The sequence below is a fragment of the Urocampus carinirostris genome, chromosome 8 (genome assembly GCF_059441175.1).
Source record: "Urocampus carinirostris isolate Australia breed hairy pipefish chromosome 8, RoL_Ucar_1.0, whole genome shotgun sequence".
Classification (NCBI taxonomy): domain Eukaryota; kingdom Metazoa; phylum Chordata; class Actinopteri; order Syngnathiformes; family Syngnathidae; genus Urocampus; species Urocampus carinirostris.
The window spans coordinates 37471445-37489326 of record NC_142356.1 but is presented as its reverse complement, the minus strand read 5'-3'; the positions used below and the strand labels follow the sequence as shown (position 1 = coordinate 37489326).

The window sequence follows — 17882 nt, the reverse complement described above, 5'->3', positions numbered from 1 at the left end:
TCCACTTGGGAGGTTATTTCATTCACATGTTCATACATGTTTGCTTATCTTGTCTCCTTTGTTGCACTTCAATTATTTAGCACTTTTCTGTTGGTTTTGCGAAGTTTATGGACATTCCGTCGTGTTTTTGTGATAGGTACCGGATGCAGCTGCAGGGTCTTAAAACTGAGAGCGCGGGTCCGTGTGAGTTTTAGATGAAATGGGATGCGAATGGGAGAGCGCACAGAGACAAATGTACAAAAAAATCAAATGCGAATAAAAGTATTCAAAAGAGTTACAATCAACACCCACCGGACTCTTAATTGTCCCCCTGAAGTGTGAAACACATACAGTACTTTGTCATTGAAACATTTGTTCTTCATGTTTTTACAGCTTTAGAAAGCGTGGAAGGAAATTAGTGTACTATTTTCTTTTCTGGAAACCACCAAATTTAAAAAAAAAAAAAAAAAAAATAAATATATATATATATATATATAAATATATATATATAAATATATATATAAATATATATATATAAATATATATATATAAATATATATTTAAATATATATATATATATATATATATATATATATATATATATATATATATATATATATATATATATATATATATATATATATATATATATATAGAATCCTCTCCGTCTCTTTCAGATTCAGATTCAGATTCAGATCTACTTTATTGTCATTCTAGTACACGTGTATACAGAACGAAATGTCGATGCATCTGACCCCCACAGTTTCCTTGAATGTACAGATATAAATAATGTTGTATTGTATTTTGGCTACGTATAGTATTTTACCATAGTGCCGATAGTGCAAGAAGAGTAGCTAACCAGATGCGCAAAATGGGCAGTCAGGTTAACAAGTCAGGTACACAGTAACATTAACACTGTAACAATAACGCTGTAATTACAATAGTGCAGAGAGCAATGTGCAAGGAGTGGCAAGCTATAAAAAAAACTGCCAGTAGTGCAAAAGTCAGATTAGCAGCCGTTTAGATTTAAGTTAACTATATGTTAGATTGACCATTTAACAGTCTAATGGCCAGGGGGACTAGACTATTGCGGAGCCTGGTGGTCCTGCACCGCACACTGCAGTACCTCTTCCCAGAGGCTAGCAGAGTGAACAGTCCATGATGGGGGTGAGAGGGGTCCCCGGTAATGTTTTTAGCATGGGATAGGCAGTGCTTCTGGCCAATGTCCTGAATGGAGGGAAGTGTAGTCCCGATTATTTTCTCTGCTGTCCTCGTTACCCTCCTCACACTACCCCAGTCGGTAGCGCTGCAGCCTCCACACCACACAGAGATACAGCTGGTCAGGATACTCTCTATGGTGCCCCTGTAGAATGTAATGAGGGAGGGTGGGGGCAGGTGGGCTCTCCTCATCCTCCGCAGGAAGTACAGGCGCTGCTGTGCCCTCTTAACCAGTGATGCAGTGTTTACGGACCAGGTGAGTTTGTTTGTAATGTGCACCCCTAGGAACTTGATACTGCTGACAACCTCCACGGCCTTGTTGTTGATGCAAAGTGGGGCATGGTTGGACTGGTTTTTCCTAAAGTCGACAATGATCTCTTTAGTTTTGTCGACATTCAGGACCAGGCTGTTGTCCCTGCACCAGCCCACCAACTGCTCCACCTCCTCTCTGTAGGCCAGGTCATTGTCATCCCTGATGAGGCCCACCACTGTTGTGTCGTCAGCATACTTCACGATGTGGTTTGTGGCGGACCTAGGGACGCAGTCGTGTGTCATCAAGGTGAACAGCAAGGGGCTTAGGACGCAGCCTTGGGGGGAGCCCGTGCTGAGGTAGATGACATCTGAACTGTTCTGACCTATCCGCACTGATTGGGGTCTGTCACAGAGGAAGTCCAGCAGCCAGTTCCGCAGGGGGGTGTTGAAACCCAGGAGTCTCATTTTGTCCACCAGATGTTGTGGGATGATGGTGTTGAATGCTGAACTGAAGTCCAGGAACAGCATCCGCACATGGGTGTTCTTCTCCTCTAGATGTGTCAGGCTCAGGTGAAGCGCAGAGGAGATGGCATCCCTGGTGGAGCGGTTTGTCCTGTAGGCAAACTGAAAGGGGTCGAATGAGGAGGGGAGACTGGAGGTGATGTGCTCTTTAACCAGTCTCTCAAAGCACTTCATTATGATAGGAGTCAGTGCAACGGGCCGGTAATCGTTGAGTGATAAGATCTGGGGTTTCTTTGGCACTGGGATGATGTTGGCAAATTTGAAGCATGATGGTACTTTGGCTTGGTCTACCGAGGTGTTGAAAATGTCTGTTAGTACACAAGCCAGCTGATCGGCGCACTCCCTAAGTACCCGCCCCGGAATGTTGTCCGGGCCTGGAGCCTTCCTTGTGTTGACCCTTCTCAGGGTCTTCCTCACGTCAGATGAGTCCAGGTGGAGTGCTCTTTCGCCCTGATTTGGAACCGCTTTCGCTGCAGGGGTGCCGTTTTGTGCCTCGAACCTTCCAAAGAATTTGTTGAGGTCATTCAGAAAGTCCATGCTAGTGTTCTGCACTGGGGCGGTGGTTGGCTTGTAACTGGTGATGGCCTGAATGCCTTTCCACATATCCCTGGTGTTGGTTGTGCTGAGGAAACGTTCCTGGATTTTTTGACTGTGCGTTCGCTTTGCTAGTCTGATAGCCCGGTTCAGGTTAGCCCTCGCTGATAACAGCGCCTCCTTGTCACCAGATCTAAAGGCAAGGTTCCGTACTTTTAGTTGTTTTCGTATTTCAGCAGTCATCCAGGGCTTCTGATTGGCACGGGTGCATATAGTTTTGTTATTGCTGACGTCTTCTGCGCATTTACTGATGTAGGCTGACACAGAAATGGCGTACTCATCTATATTTATTTTGTTGTTGTAAGTGGCAGCCGATTTAAACATGTCCCAATCAGTGCAATCAAAGCAGTCCTGTAGTGCCTCCATTGCCCCCTCAGACCACACCCTCACCTGCTTCACTGTAGGTTTTTCTCTGGTCAGCAGGGGCTTGTATGCTGGAATTAGCATAATAGAAAGGTGATCTGATGAGCCAAGATGGGGGCGGGGGGCTGCTTTATATGCACCTTTGATGTTTGTGTAGGCCAGGTCTAATGTGTTCCTACCTCTTGTAGCAAAGTTTACATGCTGATGGAAATGCGGGAGAACTGTTTTCATATTGGCCTGGTTAAAGTCCCCCGCCGCAATAAAAATGCACTCGGAGTAAGCATGCTGCAGTTCACTCACAGTTCGGTAGAGAACGTCCATTGCCTCCTTCGTATTAGCGCTGGGGGGCACGTACACGGCAGTAATGATGGTCGCGCTAAACTCCCTCGGTAGGTAGAAAGGTCTGCAGATCACCGTCAAAAGCTCAATGTCTCGTGAGCAGTGTTTCGATATTATCTTCGCATTTTTACACCAGTTGTTGTTGGTATAAATGCATAGACCGCCCCCCTTGCTTTTGCCGGTGAGTTCGCCGCTTCTATCAGCGCGGAAAGCAGTTAGCCCCACAATGCTAACAGCGTCATTCGGGATAGATGAGTTTAGCCATGTCTCCGTCAGAATTAAAGCACAACAGTTCGTCAATTCGCGGTTCGATGTAAATTCCACTTGTAAATGGTCCAGTTTGTTGTCCAGGGAGCGGACGTTGGATAGGAAAATGGATGGTAGAGGCGTTTTGAAGGGTTTAGCCTTCATCCGAGCCGTTAGCCCGGCCCGACAACCTCGTTTCCTTCCCCGGTCACAGCGCTTCCGCTTGCCACTTTTACTCGCTGCTTTGTCGGCCGCTGCGTTCTGTTGACGTAGCACTCCGAGGCTAAGTAAACACTCCAGAGTGATCGTCGAAATTTGCGCTGGATTTCTGGATGTTCGCATATCCAGCAAAAAACTGCGATCGTATATTAATCTACAGTTAGAGTTGTCTTTGTTCGCCCTCATAAACTGAGTCGAAGATTGGGGTTTTTGACTAGAATGTGAGAAACTGTCGGGAGCAGATCCAGCCGCCGCCGTAGAGGGCGCCGCCATTTTGAATTTTGTCCATTGTCGACTTAAAAAAAAAAAAAAGTTCTAGGGAGCCAAAAGGGCAACAGGGAGAAATTAGATAAAAGAGAGCGAAATAGAAAGGGAGTAAGGTACAAAAAAAAGAGAAAGACGGAGGTAAAAATAAAGAGGCAAAGAGAGAGAGAGAGAAAAAGAGCAAAAAAGAGACAGAGAGAAGGAGGAAAAAAGACAGAGAGAAAGAGAACAAGAGAAAGAAACAGAAGAAATAAAGAGAGAGCGGGAGGGAAGGCATATGAGAGGGATAGAGAGGAAGAGAAAGAAAGAGGGAAGAAGAGTGAGAAAAAAGACAAGGAGAGAAAGAGAGAAAAGGTGATTGAAAAAGACGGAGAAAGAGCAAAAGAGACACAGATAGAAAGAGACAAGAAACAGAAACAGAGTGGGAGAGAAAGAGTCGGAGAAGAACTAGAGAAAGCGCGAGAGAGAGAGAGAGAGGGAATAGAGACAAAATTGGAAAGAAAAAAAACAGAGACAAAGAGAAAGGAACAAAGAGGGAAGAAGAGTGAGAAGGAAAGACAAGGAGAAAAAGAGAGAATGTCATGGTTTCCATGGCGCCCAATTGGTCCCCACCGTGTTGCACCAGGTTCTGTCACGGTTGCCATGGCGCCCAATTGCCCCGCCCATGGACACCAGCTGAAACGCGTTGACAGATTGCTCCCTGGGAGTACTTAAACGCTGTCCTTTGAGTCGTTTTTTGTTGAAGCGTCTGCAAAACTTCTGCCAAACTCTGTTGTGATATGTAAAGCCTGTTAATCCCTGTTTTGCCTGCGTTTTTTTGCTCTTGTTTAGCCAAGCCCAGTGAATCCCTGTTTTTCCTGTGTTTTGCTCCTGTTTGTTTTTGACCATTTCCTCGTACCAAGCAATCTACTTCCGCGACCATCGATCCCCGGATCGAGTGTGCGCTTATTTCTCTTCTCCCCAATAAACTGTGAATAACGTTACGCGATTGGGTTTTCCTCCCAGTTTCCTGAAAAGGGGATTGAAAATAACAGAGAGAGTAAGAGCACAAGAGACAGAGAAGGAGAGAGAGAAAGAGAGAAGAAATACACACACATTTTTCTTTTGTGCTGGAATAAATCCCTTCGTTAGCCTGATCCGGCCTGCAGCCCGCATCTTTACCACCTATGCTCTAAAGCCACAGGTAGCTGCCCCCACCTACTAGGGGATTCTGAAATTTCCCAGACCTGTACAAAGAAGGCAGCTGTTCAAAATGGCACCATGTTGTCCTTTTTTATGAATGCAAAATTTGTAGCAAGCAAAAAGGTCAAATAACTCTAATTTGCAGTGTTAAGCAAATGATAAAAGCCAGTGTCATCCCCTCTCTGATCTGTTGGATTGTTTAGTCAAAGTGTGTAACCAATTTTGTCAAAATTTTACAGATTTGGACTTTCACCACGACGCTAATGTTACATCCATGGTTCGTACACTTTTTTGCATTGCGCAATTCAAGCACATTCAAGGCCAATTTCTCCATTTTCCCAGTACTGTACTTTCAAAGGAAGAAATCCAGCACCGATCAAAATAACTTTTTGTTGTTGATTTTAATGTCACTCTTTTGCTGCTATCACATACTTTGTGTTATTTTGAGCTGTTCCTATTGAGGATCTGCGATAATTTTGTGTCAATGGGCTGCTCTAAGCTGACATGAATTCTGCTTCAACAGTACATGCGCAGCTTTGCTATGTCACACTTCTTTACAAACGCGGAAAGGGCTCTAGAAGTGTTGGCTAATGATTGAGTTCAAAGCAGAACACATCAAAAAGAAAGCACTTTATGTTTTAAAAACAAACAAAAAAAATGAATCATTTTAATGATAGTGACTGCAGAGAGCATTAAATCTTTCAATCTTATGCTTTCCATTTTAATCATTTTAATTTATATTCTATTGTTTGGTTTTCAGAGGATCTGTGTCTAAATTGGTTAAAATACAACTGTAAGTTATTCATTTATCATTTTATCCTTTATGAAAAGTTATATTTGTAATTTTATTTGATTGTTTTTCATTTTCTGGGATTTTGTCTTGTTGTTTGACTTGAAATCTGTTGTGTGTGTAAAAAGCTACAGATGTTTTGTATTTCACATTTTTTTGTGGACAGTGAATATCTTATTTATATAACATATGTTTTGGGGGCAAAACATATAAAATTACTAATTACTAAATGATTTTGTGCATAGCGTTTTATTATTGATAATATATCATTAAAAATACAAAAACATCCGAGGAGCAGTTTGAGAGCCAAAAGAGACAGCTATACTCAGTGAGCTGAACCAAACAATTTTTCGTAGGTCTGTAAATATTTTAAATTATATTTCATCTGTTTTGCAGGGATCCTCTGAAAAAACGAATGAAATGACTAATTACTAAATAATTTGGTACATAATGTTTTAATATTATTGATGATATCTAATTAAAAAAACAAATGATCTGAAGAACCGTTTGGGGGTCGAGCCAAAAGAGCAGGTTTTCTAAATGGAGGTTTCTTCTTGGGTGCTACCAGTAGGGGGCAGTTAGGCTTCTCATACAAACGCCATAATGACTTTAAAAAAAAATCCTTATTTATTGCGTGGTGTATCGAGTCAGACTGACAAAAAACATGGCAACAATTCCAAGCATTTTCAAGCACTTACTCAAAAAAAAAACATCAATTGTTGATCGGTGATCAGGTTTAAGGCGAGCAAGACGGGAACTGACCTCCCCATGTGGCTTTGTGCAACCCCCTCAAGTTGATGTAAACAAACAAGACCACCGCCAGCACGTACTGCGAGATTGTATTGGCTGCGGCCGAACCACTAGAACAAAAGACAAACAAGACAAATTAAGAATGGTTGATTCATGTTGATTCCTGTGATAAAAAGCTGAAGTCATGGATGTCTACAGGCCTCTCCACATGTTGCTCACATTCATTAATTCGTTTATTGATGAACAAGAATAGTGGAAGATAAATCGGTCAGTTATACGATTTCAATGTACTGTATATCCATATTGTATGTTCGGACTGGTGTAAAATTACAAATAAAAAAAATGTTGTGCGAGTCATTGATCTTGGTGTGGCACACTGATTTACAAGGAAATTCTAAAGTGGCACTCCACACCGAAAAGGTTGCTGACCCCTGCTGTAGGATGACCAGGGTGACATAGATTTAGCTTTGGGAAACATTTCACAAAACACAGTGAAGATCAATAAAAACCATAGGTAATATGCAGAAATGTATATATTTACATTTTGTTTAACAATACAAGAGAATCCGGATAACTTACGCAACTCCCAAATGTAGAACATGGAGTAAGACGTAATTGATGATAGCATTCAAGATGTTTCCAATCGCGCCGCTTATGACCTGTGGCCAAATAATTCCCTGCAAAAATGAAACAGACACACTTTTGTTGACTTGGTATCATATACATATCCGTAACAGCAATAGAGCGTTGCTACACAGTACCTGATTTTGAAGATATCTCGCTTGCAGTTGGTACATGAAGGCCGCCTATGGGTGAATGGGTGAAATTGCATGTTAAAAGCACAGTGCTTTTAAAGAGGAATCTATTGTTGTAAACATGCGCTATCACAGTGTTAATTTGAATTTCTAACACGGATTTTCTTATCATCATAATTAATCACAGTTGATTTATTTTCATAGGATTGAAAATTAGCATATTAAAAAAGCTCAAAAGTAAAGAAATGGGTTATTTTTTTGCCTCACAATAATATGATTGTGAAGTGGCATCGGGAAGAACTCCCCTGTCATCATGGAAATTAAACATATTTTGAATGGTTATATTCATTCAGTGTTAAAGTTCTTTCTTAAACTTCCCAATTTTTGTCTTTTTCTTTTTCCGTTCTTGTCATTTTTCTTATCCCCTGCGTATTGTGTTTTCTTTTATAGTTTTATGATGGACATTTTTATGTAAGTAGGACAAAAATGTCCAAATTTAAAAACAAGTGAAAATGAATTTTTTTTTTATAAATACAATTCAAAAATCTATTTTCAATGAAGAACAGAATAATTATATACAGTTAATACATGTTGCAAACAAAATTAAAAAAACATTAATAAATGGTAAAAAAAAGAGAAAAATCTTTATTTTCCTCACGTTGACATTTTTGAGCTTTTCCTTTTCCCGTGTAGGTTCTAGATCAGGGGATGGCGTAATAACAGTCTGTAGCTTGCAATAATCTGTGGTCTGTGCAGCCCTTTGAAAATCTTTGTGATTAAGGGCTATACATAAAAACATGACTTCACTTGACTAGAATTCGGATTCAATCCATTTGTAAATGCATTCTGCACTTAGATTTCTATTCACTTTGAAATGTTATTAATGCAAAAAATGTATCAGTTTTTACTGTGCTGATGCCATATGCAGATGCAAACTGACGCATGCAATTCTCTTGGCTCATGCCAGAAGGCAATAGTGAGAGCAAGGATTCTGATTTCAGGGCTTTCTTACACCTTTTTCATGGCCAAATTCAAACACTTTAGAAGCACTTTCAAGAGTATTTTTATAATTTCAATCAATATCCTTAAAATGAATCCAAATTTGTCTCATTTTAAGGATATTGATTGTTCCGAATCAGAGTGCATTAAATCTTTCATTATTATAGACCGCTGATCTTTAGACCTTTATTATACATATTTTAATTTATATTTTTGCAGGTGTCTAAAGTGTTTAAAATATATTTTTAAATAGTTAACCTTTTTCAATTTTATGATGTATTTGTAGCACTGAGGAGTTAATATACTGGACTGTCTCAGAAAATTAGAATATTGTGATAAAGTTCTTTATTTTCTGTAATGCAATTAAAAAAACAAAAATGTCATACATTCTGGATTCATTACACATCAACTGAACTATTTCAAGCCTTTTATTATTTGAATATTGCTGAATTTGGCTTACAGCTTAAGAAAACTCAAAAATCCTATCTCAAAATATTAGAATATCATAAAAAAGTATACAAGTAGGCTATTCAACTAATCACCTGAATCATCTAATTAACTCGAAACACCTTGCGAGGATTTCCTGAGCCTTAAAAACACTCAGCTTGGTTCAGTAAACTAAATCACTGCTGATCTGACTGCTGTCCAGAGGACCATCATTGATACCCTCCATCAGGAGGGTAAGACACAAAAAGAAATTTCTCAAAGAGCAGGCTGTTCACAGAGTGCAGTTTCAAAGCATATCCACAAAAAGTCTGTTGGAAGGGAAAAATGTGGCCGGAAACGCTGCACAACCAAGAGAGATGACCGCAGCCTTAACACAATTGTGAAGAAGAGCCGCTTCCAGAATTTGAGGGAGCTTCAAAGACAGTGGGCTGAAGCTGGAGTCCAGGTATCAAAAGCCACAGTTCACAGACGTGTCCGGGAAATGGGCTACAATAGCCGTATTCCCATGGTCAAGCCACTTCTGAACTCAAGACAACGGAAGAAGCGTCTGACTTGGGCTATGGAGAAGAAGCACTGGACAGTTGCAGAGTGGTCCAAAGTCCTCTTTTCAGACGAAAGCAAGTTTTGCAATTTCATTTGGAAGTCAAGGCGCCAGAGTCTGGAGAAAGGCTGGAGAAGAGCAAAATCCAAGTTGCTTGAAATCCAGTGTGAAGTTCCCACAGTCAGCAATGGTTTGGGGAGTCATGTCAGCTGCTGGTGTTGGTCCACTGTGTTTCATCAAGTCCAGAGTAAATGCAACTGTGTACCAAGAGATTTTAGAGCACTACATGCTTCCATCTGTTGAAAAGCTCGATGGAGATGAGTATTTCATTTTCCAGCATGATCTGGCACCTGCCCACAGTGCCAAAACCACCAGTAACTGGTGCACTGACCATGGCATCACTGTCCTTGATTGGCCTGCTAATTCCCCTGACCTGAACCCCATCGAGAATTTGTGGGGATTAGTTAAGAAGAAGATGAAAGACACCAGACCTACAAATGCAAATGAGCTGAAGGCCGCTATCGAAGCATCCTGGGCATCAATAACACCTCAGCAATGCCACAGGCTGATTGCCTCCATGCCACGCCGGATTGATGCAGTAATCTGTGCAAAAGGATTCCCAACCAAGTACTGAGTGCATCAATGGACATTTTCAAATGTTTGATTTAGTTTTGCTGTTATAAAATTATTTTTTTTACTTGGTCTGAGGAAGTATTCTAATATTTTGAGATAGGATTTTTGAGTTTTTTTTAGCTGTAAGCCAAAATCAGCAATATTCAAATAATAAAAGGCTTGAAATAGTTCAGTTGATGTGTAATGAATCCAGAATGTATGACATTTTTGTTTTTTTTAATTGTATTACAGAAAATAAAGAACTTTATCACAATATTCTAATTTTCTGAGACAGTCCAGTATGTAACTTTTATTTTATTGTTTTGCATTTTTATGGATTTTGTGTTGTTGTTTGACTTTAAATCCGTTCAGTGGGTAGAAAGCTCAAATTGTTTTGTATTTTACAATTCTTTGTAGATCAGTAAATATTTTAAATTATATTTCATGTGTTTTGCAGGGATCCCCTGTAAAACAAATGAAATTACTAATTACTAAAAATTTGGTGCATAATGTTTTAATATTATCGATAATATATCATTAAGAAAAAAAATGATCTGAGGAACCTTTTGGGGGCTGAGCCAAAAGAGACGGTTTTCTAAATGGAGCTGTCCTCGTGAGTGCGACCATAGGGGGCAGTGGCGCTTCACATGACAACACCATAATGAGGAGCCACCAGAGCAGGCATATCAGCGTGATTTTCACGCACTTTTTAAAAGATAATTCTTCATTTATTGCATGGTCTGTAGAGTCAGACTGCCAAGAAACACCAAAATGGAAACGATTTTAAGCATTTTCAAGCACTTACCCCTAAATTCAAGCATTTTCCTGACCTTGAAAATTCAAGCAATTTCAAGGATTTCAAGCACCCAGACAAACTTTGTGATTTGGTGCACACCTCAGCCCCAAACTATAGAATTAGTGATCATATAAGCATGGACTTTTTTCATAATGGAGGATTCCCTATCTATTGGTGCTTTTATTCAAAAAGAACAGCTTATAGACTTCTTTTTTAAGTGTACAGTAGGTAAGAAAATAAAACGTTTTTCCTATACCACATTTTATATATTGCTTTATTGCTTTGCCAATCAAATGAGGAATAAGACGTAGGTTGATTTATTTACCAAACAGGAAACCACCACACGTCACTGGCTATCAGACTGCAAGTCACGGACATTGACAAATAGAAACTCACTGGGAGGGAAGGCATGGCGATCTTCACGTAGAGTTGAGATAGACTGCAGTATACAAAAAAATCCATGGGAAATTTCAGAAAGGGAGCATGTATAATCAGCATATAGGCATTCGTTAAAAAGTGTACATGTAAAAAATAATCCATAAACAATTTAATATACTCAAGTAAAATTTACAGGTGGGGTGCGTAGTTTGAGGCGTCCTTAAAACAATTTCAATTAAATACTTTCTCTATTAAGTATGTGTTACCAATGCCTAACTGAGTTCAAAGAGTCTTCATATATTTTTGCCCACCGCGCCTATGTACTCTTATCTTACTTTCATCATCGGTGTTTCAGCCACAAAGTGCATTGCGCTAAAGGGAAGTTGGCAGGGCGTTAAGGAGGACTGTGATATCACGCGTGCAGTCGTGGTTTTTCTTTAATTGTGAAATAAAAATGGTGAAAGTAAGAAAATTACGGTTTCAATACAGTCAAATGCCAAGAAAAGTTTATTCGAGCGAATCGAAGCATTTCACATAATTGCACGCGCAACAAAAGTATCTTAAATAATAATTTCAGCCAGAACATGGCGTCAACAAGTAGAATATTTTTGAAGTTACATGTACGTATGTATGTTTTTGATCCCTTAACCACTCGAGTTGTAGGGACCCCATTTCCTGTGAAGTGTCTGGTGGCGCCCATCCCTTTCCAGGCTAGAGTCAAAAAACATACTCACATTCTTGACTCTTTCTGGGAGATTGATGCAGAGGAGGGGATTCCCAGCTCCCTCGATCAACTTGTCATGATTGCCAATCTGGAGCACCTGCGGCGGCTTGATTGGCGCCAACAGCCCGGACAGCTGATTGGTGGACACTCCCTTTTAAACCCTCTTTCAGTCATTGTCAGATCGTTGCGAACTGTTGTATTCAACTCAGTGAGCATTCCCGTCCGACTCCGTTTCTGCTAAACCTTTCTCCTGCCTGATCTTCGTTTTTGACCAGTTTCTGGACCTGACTACGCCCGTTCTGCCTGCCCCGTTATGCCCCGTTACCTGACTGCCTCCTGCCTACGACCCCGATTACGAACTCGACATTGCCTCTGATCTCCAGCCCCGGCCAGGGGACTTACTATTCCCGCCTGTCTTCGTCCGACACGGAAGTGTCACTCCCGCCTCGCTCGCTCCTGTTTTCCGTCAGTCCTCGGATCAAGCAAGCAAGCCTTACTCTCCCTCTCGTTTCAATAAATACTGAGAATCATATGCTATTGAGTACTGTGTCCGTTCTGGTCTGTGACACAACCAAACCCATGTGTCGCAACGGCAATCGTTTGGAGTGACCAAACCCCCAAATCTCTGAGATAGGACTCAGTCGAGGCACAAACCAGTGACAAATCTTAGTCTCGGGGCTGGCACCCTACCCCCAAGGCCACCTAGCTACATAGCTTTTATCCAACACTTATTTGTAAAACGATTTCCTTTTCCTTTAGGAGGTGTAGCAACACCAACCCTAGAGAATTACTTTAATCTGTGATGTAACAAAGAAAAAAAAAAAAAAAGAAACAAGAGAACAGTGCTCTCTAAAACAGCGTTTGACGACCACCAGGCCACGGACCCGTACCAAGGACCAATTGTCCTTTGGTACCCGGACGCACATAAAGAAAAAACAAAAAAAAATGTATTTGTGCAAATAAATTGTTTTTCAGCCAATAATACAATCAAAATTACATCCAAAATGTCACAGTATGGTAGTATAACACCATACCTGTCATTGCGGATGTAATTTGCTTACTATTGGATGCAGCAGGAATCCAACCCGGATCGCGGCGGTGAGAGCCACCAGTCGTTGCATCTCCGTTAAAAGTAAATCCAAATGAAAGATAGCTTTCGCTAGACCACACAGGCACACAAATTGGATAATTCCCACGGCAAAGTACATGAATTGATTACTGCACAGTGGTTGAAAAACACTGATCTAGATCCCCAGGGGTCTAGTTTATAATTATTATTGTTTTTGTTGTTGTCGTCGTTGTTATCACTAATGTTATTATTAGGCTGGGCTGCCAGATTATAGTTGGACATTAAACCGGTTCGTGGCACATAAAAAGTTGACCACTGCCCTGAAAGAATCTGTCAGTAAAAAGAGACCCACCTGGCAACCGCCAAGCTCTGTTTGGCAACAATTAGAAGCGGTTCGGTGTTGATGAGAACGGCCCAGCAAGGAAAACAAGCAAGCAGTAGAATCAGAACCCCCCTCTGAAGAATCACCCCAACCCGCTTCAGGTTTCCGCTCCCGTAGGTCTACTCCAAGACAGGTTCAACAAAAGCAAAACAGTGTAAGGAACAAAGATCTTTTTGATACATAAAAGGTAAACAATCTCGATACCAGAGAACGTTATTTAACAGGTTTTAGTTGGACTCCAGACAAACTGAAATCTTCCAAGTGGTTCTGTTTCAAAGTCAGATAAAAAAAAATTTGAAGTTCCAATGAAATCATTGTGCAGGACTCTACCTGAGATATGAGGGTGTCACATGTCAGTGATAATCCAGTACCGATGGAGAGACCTGTCACATTGACCACCTGTATGAAGACACATTGTCAATGGAACACAAAGATCGAGTTCTACACAGTGGTGTCTGTCTGTGTTGTCTAAGAGTGCTGTTCCGGTTAATAATGTGTCTGCGAAAAATGAGTTAAGCAGCAATATTCCCCAGTTTATAACTCCATCAAGTTGCTGGCATTTTTTTAAAATAGTCAACAGTTACAACAATGTTTCCCGTACCCTGTAAAAACCCTGGAGGGTCGCCAGGGGCTTTTAAATAGGGTTTTCTAAATGGAGCTGCTCTCTTGGGTGCGACCAATAAGGGGTGGTGATGTTTCACATGACAACGTCATAATGACAAGCCACTGTAGTAGGCGGGTTGGCGTCATTTTCACACGCTTCAAAAACAATTCTTCACTTATTGCGTCTATAGAGTCAGACTACCAAGAAACATGGCAATGGTGACGATTTCAAGCAATGTTAAGCACCTTGGCCAAGATTCAAGCATTTTCCTTAACATTAAAATACAACATTAAAATTCAACCTTTTTTTAAGGATTTTAAACACCCGTACTAACCCTGAAATATTGGGTTTTTTGGGGGGAGAAGGGCTTCTTTTTTAACAAAACTAATTTAAACACAGTGAATGGTAGCAATGTTTGCTGTACAAATGGTTAAATTCTATGAAATATTCCAAATTTCAGTCTTGTTTGGTTTTACATAACATTTGGCTATCTAAACTCAAGCTACATTTCCTTGGATGCATATTTTGCAGCCTGTGATTACAATTTTCTCAGCACCCGAACGTTAAAATATACGGTGTAGCTCTGTAACCTCCACTCGTCACAGAAAATCAAGTCATTGTACTTACTGCTATGGATAATGACACAGCCGCAAGCTCCGTTTTCCCCAGATGACCACAAAAGACCATGCTAACGATGCTGATCATGAATGTCATCATCTGGGATATTATCTGCGGTGTAAATACAAAGAAATGTTAAAAAACCTTTTGGATTTTTTAAGGTAGATCACAACAACATTCATTAACCAAATTGATGTACCCCATTTTTGTTATCCTCTTTATATAAATGCGTGTGATTCTTTGACTTTAAGGCAATAGAAAATATAAAATAAAATAAAAACAGCACCTTGGGTGTCTTTGCAGAAGTTACGCTTGAGCTCCTTTGTATAATGGATATGAAATGTGACAGCTAAGTTCCTATATCTAGTTAAACATTTTCACTAAAAATAAAAATACAGGAAATACTTTTGAATTTTGAAACATTAAATCAATCATTTAAATTAGAGTTTGTATGCTATTTTTTGTCAGTTTCTAGTCGGCATTAGTTTCCCCAAGTTAAATTAACTGTAGTGGGAATGAATCCAATGGTTTTTTTTGGATTATGCCACGGTTGCCATGGCGCCCAATTGGCCTGCCCGTGTGGTGCCAGCTGTGGCTCGTTGACATATTCATTATCAATCCTGTCTGTCCCGTCCTGTCCGGTATCAACCCCATCCGTCCGATATCTACTCGGGCAATTGGTATCGATCTCGTCGGCCTCTAGCTTCCTATCATTTCATGCCAGACTGCTGCCTAACGTGCATGACTCCCCATTTCCCGTGAAATAAAAGGCTTGTGTGAGAAACATCACGCGTTTGGGTCCTGATCCTGTTCCGGTCCATGGCAGATGACGTCTTTCATATGTAAGGTTAATAAACGTTCAGAGATTAAATCTTAGTAATGGAAAAAATAGCGAGGAAAAAAAGCAAGCATCACTGAGTCATAATTTAATTGTGAGCCTCCGAAAGGACACCTATCCCATGTGGGTCCCGAGCTAAAATGAGTTTGACACCCCTGTTTTAAAGACACTGTGTATTATTTGACCACTAGATGTCGCTGTATTATGTCGCGCAACCAAAAATCAGTGCTATTAAGCACAAGAGAATACATACTATGGAGAATGGAAGTGACCAAGTGCACCATTTTTGTTCAATTTTTTTCCCCAGTTTTTCAAAACGTTTTAGTTTTTGGGTGTACCCGTAGTAAAATTTTAAAAAAAGTCGGACAATTATGTCGGCTCCCTCTAGGTGAGCCGCATGTTGACATAGAGTAAAATAGAAATTTATTACAATAAATTTTTTTTTTTTTAAATGTACATTTATACGATACTTCATGTGTCACGATAACTGATTATCATCACCTGTGCCCGCTCATTTGGCGCCAGCCGCTGCGGGCTACCTGAATGGTTCCCTTTCCCTTTTTAAGCCCAGTCCTGTCACTCTCCGATTGTCATCAGTCAGCTAACCTCCTGAGACTTAAAAAGTGGTCGGCGGCGCCCTCTGTTGGCTGCGGCTGCATCGGCTCGCTACAACGGGTCAGGTGCAATCGACATTTCGTTCTGTGTACATTGTTACACAGAATGACAATACAAGGAAATTATTATTATTATTATTATTATTATAACCTCTGTTGTTACAAGGCAAGCATTTTGACCCGGACTCCCGCCTGTCCCGTTTATGCACCCGTTTTTCCATCCGTCCGTTCCTGATCTCCCCAATTGTCTCTGGCTCCGACCTGTTTTTGATTCCGACCACGTTGGCTCTCCTGTCCCGGCTTACGACCCGTTTTTGATCCCGACAGGTCGGCCTCCGCGCGGAGCGCCAGACCCGCTCGGCTTGTCGCGGTGTCGTGCGTATCGCTCCCGAAAGTACCCACGCTGCGGGTTAGGGGCTCGCTCGTGACCCTAATAAGGATAAGCGGTGCAGATAATGAGATGAGATTTTTTTTTTTTTTTGAAGTGGCGTTGCTACTTCGCAGATTTTCACTTTTTGCGGGTGGTTTTGGTCCCCATTAACCGGGTCTAAAAAAAATAAAAATAAAAATTAAAAAAAAAAATATTTTTTTTTTTTTGAAGGTGCGCCGCTACTTCGCGGGTTTTCACTTATCGCGGGTGGTTTTGGTCCCCATTAACCGCGATAACCGAGGTCTTACTTTACACCTTTTTAAGGTAAGTTACTCTACCTTAGCTTGTTAACAGGTACTTTAGAGATTTGATTTTAAATAGAAAAATTAATGGCTCAGCTGCCGTGCCGCCCCTACAGTATGCCTTCTCAAGATAAGTTAGCTTAGCTAGTTTAGAATCAAGAAAATGGGCATTGAAGATCAATTTTAATGGCCAAAAGAGGGATATATCTGTCTATAAAGACTACAGTACACATTCTCAAGGTAAGTTAGCGTAACTTGACAGCCGTTAGTTTATAATCATGAAAATGGGCATTGAAGAGAAATTTTTATGAGCCCAAAAAAAGACATAGTGTTACTCCGTACGGTTCTCTGTTTCCGGGTACTACAGTTGATGTTTTCAAGCCTCACGTGTTACCACAGCAGGTTTGGTGACTTGTTTACTAGCATTCTGTATATTATTAACACTGTTCCTAAAAAAAAAAAATCTTCACGGAAATGTTAAGTGCTTAATTCTCAGAGTTTAAGATTAAATTTCCAAACAAAAACATTGACACAGTTCCTGAAACACAACATATAAAAGAGCATTTGTCAGTCATCTACAGAAAACTTCATTTTAAAAGTAGCCTCACTCACGCAATATGCAATATTGATTAACTACAGAATTATAATCATTTCTATATCGAAAACACACCAAACCAAACAACATCAGTGGACAGTGTTTTGGGGATGTTAATTAAAATAAAGGTTAAAATGTTTGTGTCTCAAATTTGGAAAAGAAGGGACTCCAGCAACATCTAACTCTAAATCTCTGGTAAAACAAACATTAACAATCTGTGTATTTGAGGGACATCCATATAGTTCATCATATTTCAACAGGTCAGTGATAAAAATAAAAATAAATGTATGGATATCTACATATTCACAGGTAATATATACTGTATATATTATACATCATTGATTGTGTTGAGGGCAGCACGGCAACGCAGCGATTGGCGCGTGTGCGGCACAGCTCTGTGTGGAGTTTGCATGTTCTCCCTGTGCTTGCGTGGGTTTCCTCCCACATTCCAAAAACATGCATGGCAGGTTAATTGGCCTGTCCAAATTGTCTCTAGGTGTGAATGAGCGAGCGAATTGTC

The 17882-nt window shown here is 40.5% G+C and overlaps 1 protein-coding gene across 1 annotated transcript in view; it reads right to left on the bottom strand.

Moving 5' to 3' along the window:
• LOC148361800 (multidrug and toxin extrusion protein 1-like) overlaps positions 1-17882 on the bottom strand; it is a 29538-nt gene that overhangs the window by 10885 nt on the left and 771 nt on the right. Inside the window, exons 2-8 of the mRNA XM_088342940.1 lie at positions 14653-14754; positions 13752-13820; positions 13392-13540; positions 11265-11307; positions 7480-7524; positions 7298-7395; positions 6731-6828 (exon numbers count right to left, since the gene is read on the bottom strand). Of these exons, the coding sequence (XP_088199066.1) occupies positions 6731-6828; positions 7298-7395; positions 7480-7524; positions 11265-11307; positions 13392-13540; positions 13752-13820; positions 14653-14754 (604 nt within the window). The remainder of the gene's footprint in view (positions 1-6730; positions 6829-7297; positions 7396-7479; positions 7525-11264; positions 11308-13391; positions 13541-13751; positions 13821-14652; positions 14755-17882) is intronic.